Genomic DNA, 13,000 nt, shown 5'->3' with positions numbered 1-13,000 from the left:
CTATTATTATTACAGATGAAATAATTAATTGATAATTGAAATAGCTGGTTGTTGCAGGCCTAGACTACATGCTCAGTATGATTTATTTTTACTTGGGTTTCATTTAATGTGTGCAAACTAAACAAGACAAGAGGTTTTCTGTCGGACACTCACTCCTCTATGTGGGACATTAAGCGTGTCTCAAAGCTCCCGTGTGTCAGCAGTTTGTCTGACAGCTGTCCATCAAACAGCAGCCCATCCTCGGCCAGTTTCACCAGCACCAAGCGCACGATCTCTCCCAGATACTTACCACCGATCATCTTCTCAAACCTAGCGAGAGGACAACCAATAAAGACACAGAACAAAGATACAGACAGACCAGCAGACAGACCGACAGACAGACAGACAGACAGACAGACAGACAGACAGACAGACAGACAGACAGACAGACATACAGACATACAGACAGACAGAGACCAGTCAACACCAAGCAGTGCAATTTCATCTGAAAATATCCAGTGGATCAAATTAGAGAGAAAAATGTACCACACTATCAATTCAAATTGAAAATACGGTCATTACTACTTTCAGTTAGGGATGTACGATAATGATTTTTTGGTGAATATCAAGTCGTCAATAATTTCTATTATTCTACTGTAACTGTGATGCAGACATGCATAAAAGACTTCTTATTACTACCTGCCCTGATTTATTACTAAACCGTTTCAAAGTGTCTGCATTTACTGAAGGAGATGAACAGAAGTGACTTGATCTAGAATGGAGAAAACATGTCATATTTATTTTAACAGAACATTTTCAGACATCTTTGTTCCTACATTTGTTCTCCAACAGGTCGATCATTAAAGCTTCTCTATAAAATGTGACTATCAGTGTCGCCTTGATGAAAACTGATTGTTGTCAATCTGCTCCCTTCAATCATCGCACAAAGTTTTTAGAAATGCACATTGAGGTAAGAAATAACTTGATCTTTAGCGCCACCTGTCTTTCCATCAGCGCCTGTCATCGTTGGCACATAATTAATGTGTCATCATATTGATGTGATATATCAGACATAATATTGATATCTGTCCTGTTGCCAATAACACATTTTTAAGCACTTATTGGCCAATACTGATAAGCTAACCAATATATTGTGCACCCCTACTTTCATTACATTTGTTTATTGATATAACCTTACACCTCTCTCACCTCTCACTGTGACCAGGGTTTCTATCCAAAAATCAAACCTCTGTCTTCTTGCAAAGATATCTGATGCCACATCTGTCAAGCTAACAGACATGAAGACAAAGACAGGTTGGTAGAAAAACTATCGACCAAACAGTAGTCCAGGTGTACCTGTACCTGTACAGATCCACCAAAAACACCGAACTACATCCTGTGACTGTGTCATTGAACTGGTTTGTCAATTTTATTCTGTGGTTCGGGTGATTTTATTAATCTTTGATATCACCAAAGCTATAGCGAAAGCTTTTGGAGCTTATTAGAGATCTATATCGTCACCTTCTTGAAATAATGGCCTAAGTCATATTTTCAAGTTTTTCAAAAAACAGAATAAACTGAAACAAAATTTGTCAGTTTATTCTGTTTTTTGAAAAATTTGAAAATATGACTTAGGCCATTATTTCAAGAAGGTGACGATATGCAGACTCAGACTTCACCCCAATAAGGAATGAAAACAAAGATTCCTTTTCCGAAACATATTTGTCAGAGGAAGAGGCACTTGATATGACAAAACCAATAACACAACAGGTTGTTTTGAAAACTATAAAATCTTTGAAAAATAACAAATCATCAGGAACAGATGGATTGCCTGGAGAAGTTTATAATAAATTGTAGAACAGATTACACCGATACTAGTGAAGTTTTTAAGTATGCACTATCAAAAGGGGATCCTCCGCAAACGTGGTCTGAAGCTGTTATTTCTGTGTGACATAAAGAGGGACAAGATCCAACTAAATGTGAGGGACATAGACCAATCAGTCTATTATGCAATGACCTGACGATATTAACTAATACTCTTGCACGAAGAAGCCAGAAAAAATGTTGCAAAATTAATTAAACCTGATCAAACAGGGTTTATTCTGTTTTAACAGGGAGCAAATAAGATGAGAACTATAAATAACATATCAAGAGCCCAAATGAATAAACAAACATCCTTAATGCTCAGTCTTGATGCACAAAAAGTATTTGACAGGGTTAAATGGGGTTTCCTCTATCAAACAAAGTATTTGGATTTAATTCTATTTTTATTAAGTGGATAAAATCTATTTATAGCAATGCAAAATCACGCATCAGAGTAAATGTTTGTTGTTCCAGTTTTTTTTCCCTCTTAAAAGAAGGGTTAGACAAAGGGACTGTCTTAGTCTGCTATTGATTATTTGTAGTATAATACTGAACTGCTGGCAAAGACTTTAAGGCATAATAAAGACATATGAATAACAACTGAAGGTGGATATGAAGAACACAAAATATCACTGTTTGCAGACAATATACTCACATTCATTAGCAAGCCTTCATCATCTATACCTGCTCTGCTGAAGGATTTAATTGAATATGGAAAGATCTCGGGCTTTTTGACTAATGAAACAAAATCTATTGCAATGGTGCTCTCTGGGGAGAGGCCAGCTGTATTGGGGGGGGGGGATCAAGTTTCAGTGGACCACAAAAGGGTTTAGATATTTAGGAGCGATAACAACACCTTTAACATCCCAATTATTGAGAGATACCTATAAAAATTGAGAACGAAGATAAGACATGATCTAAAAAATTTCAGATTTTTTAAGTCTGACTATTTTATTCTCAGTGTTCTTGTATTCTGTAGGTAGGTTTCATTTTCAGTCCTCCATCCTTTTCTTCAAACTGGACACATAGCTCCAGCTTGTCATGCTAACTTCAATGTAATCAATGGAGGACAAATCCACAACCCTCCTTCAGTGTAAAAAACACTCCACGATTTAGATGAAGCTAACATGATAGCACAGCAGGCTGTCATGCTAATGCTACAACAGTCTATCATACTAAATTACAGTGTTAATTTTATAAGTTTACACTGGTTTTTATTGTTAAATTCTCTCTTAGTGTTTGCTTTGCTGTGTTGTGGTGGAGCGCCTCCTGCTGGTAATCTCTTGTAGGCTGTATTGTAGGAAGTAACGCTATAGGAAACCGCTGAAACGGACTCTTAAAAAAACCACTGAAAAGTTTTAAAATCTAGAGTCGAATTCAGTATGAGAGGCTGCTGTAGCATCATGTTAGCTTTGTCTGAACAGTGGAGTGTTCTTTCACACCGTATGAAAATGAAACCTATCTCTGGACTTGATGAAAGTTGATGATAAAATAGAAATAGATCTCAAAAAGTATGAACTATTCTTTTAAGTTGTAGAGAAAAGTGATAAAACTGCAAGAGTCAATTCTTGCTGAATCTTGACAGGTTGCATCATTGCATTAGCACAACCAGGATTAAAAAGAAATTCCTAAATGGAGCTTTCTTCTCTAAATGCGCTGATAGTGCTGCAAGGTGTTTTAGAATATACTCCTCTTTTTTGTGGCGATAGTCAACACCAAACCATCGAGGAACATGGGAATAATGGAAATTCTTGAGTAAATATCAAGAACTCAGGTTGGGTAAACATACGTTTGGAAACCGGCGTTGTCGGTCGTTCTGTCCAGCGCCACGTCAAACTCTGTCTGGATGTCTTTCAGGGCACCGTCATCTCCAAAGGCCCCCCACTCTGTATTGATGCACATCTGCCCATCCTCCCCCTCCACCCGCTTCACATTCTTCATCTTCTCCATGTAGCAGGCATTCGTTCCTGTACCTGAGAGATGAAGGATCGGATTACACATTGGGAAACGGCACCCGGTTTGGAACAGGATGCTATGATTCTGATTCTCGTTCTATTATGGCGCTGCAAAGCCCCTTTTCCATTGACACCCTGATCCATACTGTCCCATACTGACAAACTGGACCCGCTGGTCCTCAAAGCACTCAGCAGGCCATTATTTGTGAATGATAATGGATAGAATATTTATAATGGGCAACAGCAATAAGGATTTAGGATTTGACACTTACAGTTCTAACAATGACTGCATCCGACGTTAGGTTTTGTACTTGAAATGTGCGATGGATTCATCATCCAGTAAAAAGAAAGAAAATTTTAACTTTTGTTAAAAAAGAAGATGTGAAAATTGCTGTGTTACAGGAAACCCACCTAAAAGATGAGGAACATCTTAAGTTAAAACGTGAATGGGGGGGTCAGGTGTTTTTTTCTTCATCCTTTACCTCCAACAGTAGAGGGGTTTGCATCTTAATTCATAAATCACTACCATTTAAGGTTGAAAATGTGTCAGAGATCATCGCGGGAGGTACGTTAATGTGGGGGGATCACTCTTTGGGAAAATATCTCTATTATGAATTTATATTACCCACCCAACCATCCAACAGATTTGCTTACTAAAGTTTTTTCAGAATTTGGTGAACTCGAATGTGAACAGTCAATAATAGCTGGAGATTTAAATTGCCTGATGGATCCCCAGATTGAGGAATTCCCAGCGGAGAAACATTCCCCACAAAAACAACTTGGGCAATAACAAAGTTATGTGAAGAGACGGGCTACCTAGATGTCTGGAGAAGTTTACACCCCGGAAAGAAAGACTATACTTTTTTTCTCAAATGTCCACAAGAGTAGTTCAAGAACAGATTATTTTCTAGCCCCAAAGATGATGCGTCACTTAATAACCTCTTGAACTATTGGAAGTATCACCATATCTGATCATGTTCCTACAACTTCTTCAAGAGGGGGATGTCACCCGTACTGGGACTTGGAGATTTGATCCTCAGTTGCTCAGTGATCCAAATTGGATTTTATATTTTAATTCCGAATTCAAAGCTTTCCATACAATTGATAAGACACCTGACATTTCCTCCTCAATCTTATGGGAAACAAGCAAAGTGCACATCAGAGGCTTAATAATATCACATACTAAGAGTAAGCGATGGAAATCCCTTGAAACTTAGAGGGAACTTGAACTTGAACTTCCAGAAATGGAGAAGGAATATATTAAAAATCCATCAGAGAATAACTTGAAGTCAGTGTTGGCCACCAGAGCTTCACTAAACTCCTTACTTACACATATTATTAGATTTGCAAAACATCAGTACGAATTTGGCAACAAGCCCACTAAGTACCTTGCCAGGTTACTGAATAAAAGGCCTGATTCTCAAGGTCTTTCATCCACCAAAGACTCTAATGGGCAGAGTAAAACTGATATAAACAGTATCAATAAGGTTTTTGGACAATTTTACATCCAGTTATATACAAGTGAACAATCTACAGATAATCAGACGTTATTAGATAACTTTTTCTCTGTGTTAAGTTTAATTAAGGCAACAGACTAGCGGAGGGACAATTTAGGTAAACGGATTACAGAGAAAGCCATTTTGGATGCTTTGAAAACTATGCAGTCAGGCAAGGCTCCAGGCCCTGATGGGTTTGGGTACGAGTTTTATAAGGAGTTCAAATCCTTATTTATAGGACTCCTAATTGAAATGCTAAATTATCCATTAGAGAATGGCTTCCTCCCAAGATCGCTTACAGAGGCCAATGTCAGCCTTATCCTTAAAAAGGGGGAAAGCCGCGGATGAATGCACTTCTTATAGGCCCATAAGTTCGCGTCTTTTGAATACCTTGCTCTTACTATACATTGTAATGCTACGATTTTAATAATTACTGCCTACCGGCCACCAAAATCCAAACATGGCTTTCTTGATGAATTTTCGGAGCTACTGTCTATGGTTTCCACTGATTATGATTGTTTCATCATCCTGGGTGATTTTAATGTTCATGTTTACAATCAAACAGACTGCGGTGCCAGAACCTAATTAGCTTACTGGAGGCATTTGCTCTCACTCAGCATGTTTCTGGACCCACGCACAATAAGGGGCATACTCTAGACTTAGTCATATCAAAAGGACTTAATATCACTGTACCCTGTGTCATGGATGTCGCTATCTCTGATCACTGTTGTATATTTTTTGATGTGTCTGCTGTTCCTGTACAACAGTACGCACTCGAATGATCAAAAAACGCTTCATATTATCAATGAAGCGTTTCAATTGTGTTATTATCAAATACAATTGAAACCTTTCGGAAAACTGTAAATGAGTGATCGCCGTTCATGTCATCACAAACTGGGGATCTTGTGAACGACTTCAACTCAAAAATATGAAATATCTTTGACAACATTACACCTGTTAAAACTAAAAACATGGAAAAACAAAAAGCCCCCTGGAAAAATGGAGTGGTTGTTAGGCAGCTTAAGAGAGAGTGTCGCCAGGCAGAACGACAGTGGAGAAAGACTCAACTTCAGGTTCACCATGAAAATTACAAGGATAGACCGAACAAGTACAGCAAAGAAATTAAACAGGCCAGACAGTCTTTTTTCTCTGAAATCATTAATGAAAATATTAACAATAATAAAGTGCTTTTATCTACTATTGACCAACTTATTAATCCACCATCTCCACACCCATCAGAGATGCTGTCCACTGAAAAATGTGAGCAATTCGCCACACTTCAATAACAAAATTATTGCCATTAGACAGAACATTAGTGCCTCGAGATTCAGTAATGAACCTACTCTCCAGTTCTCCAGAAATATCACTGGTGCCATGTCTCACTTTGACACTCTAGAGCTAATAAGTCTGGAACAACATTGTTAGGCAGCTCAGGTCATCCACCTGCTGCTTGGATCCCCTTCCTACCAATTTTTTTAAAAATGTTTTTAATTGATTAGCACGTGATGTTTTAGAAATTATTAACTACACTCTTCAGGCAGGTATATTTCCTGCAGCACTTAAGATAGCTGTCGTTAAACCACTTCTGAAGAAGAGTAATCTTGATGCAACAGTTATTGCCAACTACAGGCCCATCTCCAACTTACTATTCCTCAGCAAAATCCTTGAAAAAAACAGTTTATTCTCAAGTTAATAACTATTTAATATCTAACAACGTTATAGGCATTTATCAATCAGGTTTTCGATGTCACCATAGCACAGAAACAGCACTTATCAAAGTTGCGAACGATCTGCATATGAACACAGATTCTAATAAATTGTCTGTTCTTGTGCTCCTGGATCTCAGTGCCGCCTTCGACACTGTTGATCCTGACATTTTGCTAGAGAGATTAAAAAAATGGGTCGGCCTTTCTGGCCTGGTTCTCAACTGGTTTAGAACATGCCTTCAGGACAGGCAGTTCTTTGTGTCTATTGGAGACTTTTCCTTGGACAAAGTGGGTATAATGTGTGGGGTACGCCAAGGTTCGAGTCTTGGACCACTATTCAATCTCTATATGCTCCCACTTGCAAATGTTATACAGAAACACAAAATAAATTACCATAATTATGCAACTGTACATAACCCTATCTCCTGATGACCTAGATCCCATACATTCCCTAATTCAGTGTATTGACAATATTAATCTATGGATGTCAGATAACTTCTTACAACTGAACAAAGACAAGACAGAAATACTTATTTTTGGTGCAAAGACTCAGAGACAGAGAATTGCAGCTCATCTCAGCTCTCTGTCTCTGGAGTGCAAAGGTGAAGCTAGAAATCTTGGTGTAATCATAAACAGTGATCTAAATTTTAAGAGCCACATCAATCATCTCACAAGATCAGCCTTCTACCATCTTAAAACATTTCAAAACTAAGGGGCTTTCTATCAATATCAGACTGTGAGAAATTAATCCATGCCTTTATAACAAGTAGACTAGACTACTGCAATGGACTATTCACCGGCCTCCCAAAATCAGTTGTGTGCCAACTACAGTTAATTCAAAATGCAGCAGCACGTGTTCTCACCAGAACTAAAACGTATGAGCACATTACACCTGTTTTTAGAGCTCTGCATTGGCTCCCCATCAAAACTATAATTGAATTCAAAAGTCTTTTAATTGTATACAAAGCGCTAAATGGCCTTGCACTACACTATATAAAATACATGTTAATTCCTTAAAAACCAGCAAGAACTCTCAGGTCCAATAGCAGTGGTCTTTTAACCATCCCTCATGCTAGGTCTAGAGCAGGGGAAGCTGCATCTTATATTTATGCCCCAAGTAGATGGAACACCCTGCCTGAGGACATGAGAGAGGCACCCACACTGGACACATTTAAAAGCAGATTAAAAACCTTACTTTTTAAAATAGCCTACAACTAAATCCGTAGTATGTGTGTGTGTGTGTTTTATATATTTTGCTATTTTTATATATTCTCCTCTGATGTTACTTTTAATTAATCAGTGTTTATGGCACTTTTATTTTACTAACTCAGTTTTAAACTTATCTGTACTTTTACAAAATCTGCCTGTACTTTTATTTGTGTGTGTATGTGTGGGGTTGTTATTGATTTTATTGTTTTATTGCGTGAAGCACTTTGTGTTACATTTGTTTGTATGAAAAGCGCTATACAAATAAAATCTGACTGATGGATTGATGATTGATAAGCTTGTTAAATGCAGACTTTAAGCTGCTCTCAAAAACCCTGGCCCTACACTTAGAGAAAGTCCTGCCCTCTATTATAAAGAACGACCAAACAGGTTTTATTATTGGTAGGAATTCTTGTAGCAATATGAGAAGGCTCCTCAATACTATTAAACCTTCCCAACTCGATAAATTGGATGGCTTAGTTACATTACGTTACATTACAATAATTTTGCCGACGCTTTTATCCAAAGCGACTTACAATATGTACATATAAAGTAGGAAATCAGGAGAACTACAAGTCATCAGAGGTCGTAAGTGGATCTTCTCTCTAAACAAGCGTCTAAGAGCAAAACCAGTGCTAAAGTAAAAGCGCAAGAAAGAGTTGTTTTTTTTTTAAATTATTTCTGATTTTTCCCTTTTTCTCCCAATTTAGAGGCCAATCGATTCCTATTTTAGTTCAAACATCCACCCTCATACTGCATGCATTCGCCAACTGCATCTCTCTGGCCAGCAGTCTCGAAGGAGACGCCTCCCCACTTTTGTGACAAGGCGAATCCACTGCTTTTTCCGACACACACAGAGACGCATTCATGTGACGAACACAAGCCGACTCCGCCCCCCTCCCAAAGACAGCATTGCCAATTATTGCTGCTTCATCGAGTACGGCCATAGTCGGATCTGACGAGACCGGGGCGCAAACCCCGGGTCCCCAGTGGGCAACTGCGTTGACACAACGCCGATGCTTAGACCGCTACACCACCGCGGACGAGTTCTTTTTTTTTAGAGAGTGAATACAATAAGTGCTAAGAGCAAGTAACAGGGTAGTAGTTCTTAAAGAGTTTTCAACCTGCGCTGAAAGATGGGAAGTGACTCTGCTGTCCTGACATCAGTGGGGGGCCAGGACAGAAAAGAGCTATGACCGGGTAGATCGGCAGCAGGGGCCTCTGAGCCATCCATTTCAAGATGTCAGTCAAGCACACAGCAATGCGTGTCTCTACTTGTGTGTCAGAGGGAGGAAAGGACAAGATCAGCTGGGTGTCATCGGCATAACAATGGTAAGAGAAGTCATGCAAGTGAATAACAGAACCCAGGGATGTCGTGTACAGGGAGAAAAGGAGAGGACCCAGAACCGAACCTTGTGGGACACCTGTAGTCAGTCTGCGAGGCTCCAACACAGATCCCCTCCATGTCACCTGATAGGAGCGACCCATCAGGTAGGATGCAAACATTGAGAGTGCAGAGCCTGTGACACCCAGCCCCTCAAGGGTAGAGAGGAGGATCTGGTGATTCACTGTGTCAAACGCAGCTGACAGGTCCAGGAGTATCAGGACAGAGGAGAGAGAGTTTGCTCTCACAGAATGCAGCAATTCTGTCACTGCAAGGAGGGCCGTCTGTCGAGTGACCCACCTTGAACCCAGACTGGTTGGGGTCCAGGAGGTTGTTCTGGTGGAGGTACAAAGAAAGTTGGTTTAAGACAGCACGTTCGAAAGTTTTGGATAGAAAAGGTAGAAGGGAAACCGGTCTGTAGTTTTTAACATCAGAGGGGTTAAGTGATGGTTTCTTGAGAGGGGGGGGTGACTCTAGCAGTCTTGAAGGCAGATGGAAAGCATCCTGCCTGGAGGGAGGTGTTGATGAGGTGGGTAGAAAGGGAAGGAGTTCAGGTGCTATAGACTGAAGAAGAGGGGCGGGGACCGGGTCAAGGGAGCATGTGGTGGGGTGACTGGATGTGATGAGGTTGAGGACCTCGTCGGAGGAGAGGGGAGTGAGGTGGGATAGGGTGGGACGTGGAGAGGTGAGGGAGGGTGCAGAGGGTGGGCTAGTACAAGGAGCACTAACCGGGGTGGTGAGAAAAGAAGGATCTGATGTCGTTTATCTTCTTTTCAAAGAAGTTAGCGAAGTCATCAGGGAGAAGGGAGGAAGTAGGAGGAGGAGGTGGGGGTTGAAGAAGTGTAGCAAAGGTTTCAAAGAGTTTCTCAGGATTAGAGGCAGATGATATGATTTTAGAGCGATAGAAGGCAGCCTTAGCAGCAGAAAGGGAGAAGGAGAAAGAGGAAAGAAGAGATTGGAAGTTGAGTAGGTCCTCTGGGAGTTTGCCTTTTCTCCACTTGCACTCTGCCACCCTTAGTCTGTCAGTACGTACTGAGTCGGTCAGCCAAGGGGCAGGTGGAGTTGGGCGTGCAAGCCTGGAGGTGAGAGGACAGAGATTGTCCAGAGAAGAGGAGAGAGTAGAGAGAAGAATATCAGTAGCAGTGTCAGGGGCTAGAAGAGAGAAAGATTCAGGTTTAGGGAGGATAGAGGTAACAGAGGAAGAAAGATCAGTGGCGGAGAGAGAGTGGAGGTGTTTATGGGTGGAAACCATGTGGGTAGGGGGAGGGGCTGAGAGGGGTGAAGAGAGGGAGAGAGAGTAGGACATGAAATAGTGGTCTGAGAGCTGGAGGGGACTAATAGAGAGATTGGAAATAGGACAGTGTCTAGTAAAGATAAGGTCCAGCTGGTTGCCGGCCTTGTGGGTAGGAGGAGAGGATAAGAGGTGAAGGTCAAAGGAGGAGAGGAAAGAGAGAAGAGGATCTAGCTTGTCAGTGTGGATGCTGAAGTCACCGAGAAGGATAAGTGCAGATTCATCAACAGGGAAGTGCGAGACAAGTGTGTCAAGCTCCTCCAGAAACTCACCAAGGGGGCCTGGTGGGTGGTACACAACCACAATGGTGAGTTTGACTGGGTAAGAGACAGTAACAGCATGGAATTCAAAAGAGGGCGGAGAAAATTGTGGAGAGGAAACAAGAGAGTATTTCCATTTCAGGGAGATTAGCAAGCCAGTACCACCACCTCACCTCCCAGCTCTGGGAGTGTGACAAAAAGAGTACACATCTGACAGAGCTGCGGGTGTGGTAGTGTTTTCTGGCATGATCAAGGTCTCAGTTAGAGCAAGAAAGTTGAGGGAGAGCAAGGATCCATAGCCTGAGATAAACTCAGCTTTCAGCACCGCAGACAGGCAATTCCAGAGCCCTCCCATCACCACTTGCTCAACGTGAGTAGAGACAGTGGGATAGATGAGATTGGTACGTTCACAGTGCCTAGGAGTGACCCAACGTCTATGCCAGCCCCGGAAAGAGGAAAGGACAGGAGTTGGCAGTTTGGATGCTGAGAAGGCCTTTGACTGTATTGAGTGGCACTATTTGTTCCTTGCACTTGATGCATTTGGCCTGGGGGAGGGGTTTATCAGCTGAGTGAATCATAATATAATAGTACAATAAACATTAACTGCTGTGCTGACAAATGGCAAAAAGTCCTCATACGTCAGCCTGGGCCCAGGATCAAGATAGGGCTGCCCCATGTCTCCTTTATTATTTGCAATAGCTATCAAACCTCTGGCGGAAGCTATAAGACGTTCCTCCTCTATCTCAGGTGTTTCAGTTGGGCACAGGAACCATAAAATTGCATTGTATGCAGATGATATCCTGCTATTTCTTACTAACCCAGATGTAACCATGCCTGCAGTCTTGAATCTGAAAAGTAATTTTAGCCAATTTTCAGGCTTATAAAATTAATTTCACAAAGTCAGAGGCACTCCCCTGGGTGGTCTTAGAGATTTACCGCCACCCTTATCCTGTCAATTTAAGTTGTCACCTAAGGGCTTCCCTTATTTGGGGATATACACTCACCGGCCACTTTATTAGGCACACCTGTCCAACTGCTCATTAAAGCAAATTTCTAATCAGCCAATCACATGGCAGCAACTCAATGCATTTAGGCATGTAGACATGGTCAAGACGATCTGCTGCAGTTCAAACCGAGCATCAGAATGGGGAAGAAAGGTGATTTAAGTGACTTTGAACGTGGCATGGTTGTTGGTGCCAGACGGGCTGGTCTGAGTATTGCAGAAACTGCTGATCTACTGGGATTTTCACGCACAACCATCTCTAGGGTTTACAGAGAATGGTCCGAAAAAGAGAAAATATCCAGTGAGCGGCAGTTCTGTGGGTGAAAATGCCTTGTTGATGCCAGAGGTCAGAGGAGAATGGCCAGACTGGTTCGAGCTGATAGAAAGGCAACAGTAACTCAAATAACCACTCATTACAACCGAGGTATGCAGAAGAGCATCTCTGAACTCACAACACGTCAAACCTTGAGGCAGATGACCACACCGGGTGCCACTCCTGTCAGCTAAGAACAGGAAACTGAGGCTACAATTCACACAGGCTCACCAAAATTGGACAATAGAAGACTGGAAAAACGTTGCCTGGTCTGATGAGTCTCGATTTCTGCTGCGACATTCAGATGGTAGGGTCAGAATTTGGCGTCAACAATATGAAAGCATGGATCCATCCTGCCTTGTATCAACGGTTCAGGGTGGTGGTGGTGGTGGTGTAATGGTGTGGGGGATATTTTCTTGGCACACTTTGGGCCCCTTAGTACCAATTGAGCATCGTGTCAACGCCACAGCCTACCTGAGTATTGTTGCTGACCATGTCCATCCCCTTATGACCACAGTGTTCCCATCTTCTGATGGCTACTTCC

General features: G+C 41.4%; 1 protein-coding gene across 1 annotated transcript in view; it reads right to left on the bottom strand.

Moving 5' to 3' along the window:
* LOC130116809 (hexokinase-2-like) overlaps positions 1 to 13,000 on the bottom strand; it is a 107,711-nt gene that overhangs the window by 12,691 nt on the left and 82,020 nt on the right. The window contains exons 8-9 of the mRNA XM_056284869.1: positions 3,632 to 3,815; positions 154 to 309 (exon numbers count right to left, since the gene is read on the bottom strand). Of these exons, the coding sequence (XP_056140844.1) occupies positions 154 to 309; positions 3,632 to 3,815 (340 nt within the window). The remainder of the gene's footprint in view (positions 1 to 153; positions 310 to 3,631; positions 3,816 to 13,000) is intronic.

The sequence above is a fragment of the Lampris incognitus genome, chromosome 8 (assembly GCF_029633865.1).
Source record: "Lampris incognitus isolate fLamInc1 chromosome 8, fLamInc1.hap2, whole genome shotgun sequence".
In the NCBI taxonomy this organism is placed as follows: Eukaryota; Metazoa; Chordata; class Actinopteri; order Lampriformes; family Lampridae; genus Lampris; species Lampris incognitus.
Note: the sequence above shows the minus strand (reverse complement) of the source record. Positions and strands in the feature narration are given on the sequence as shown.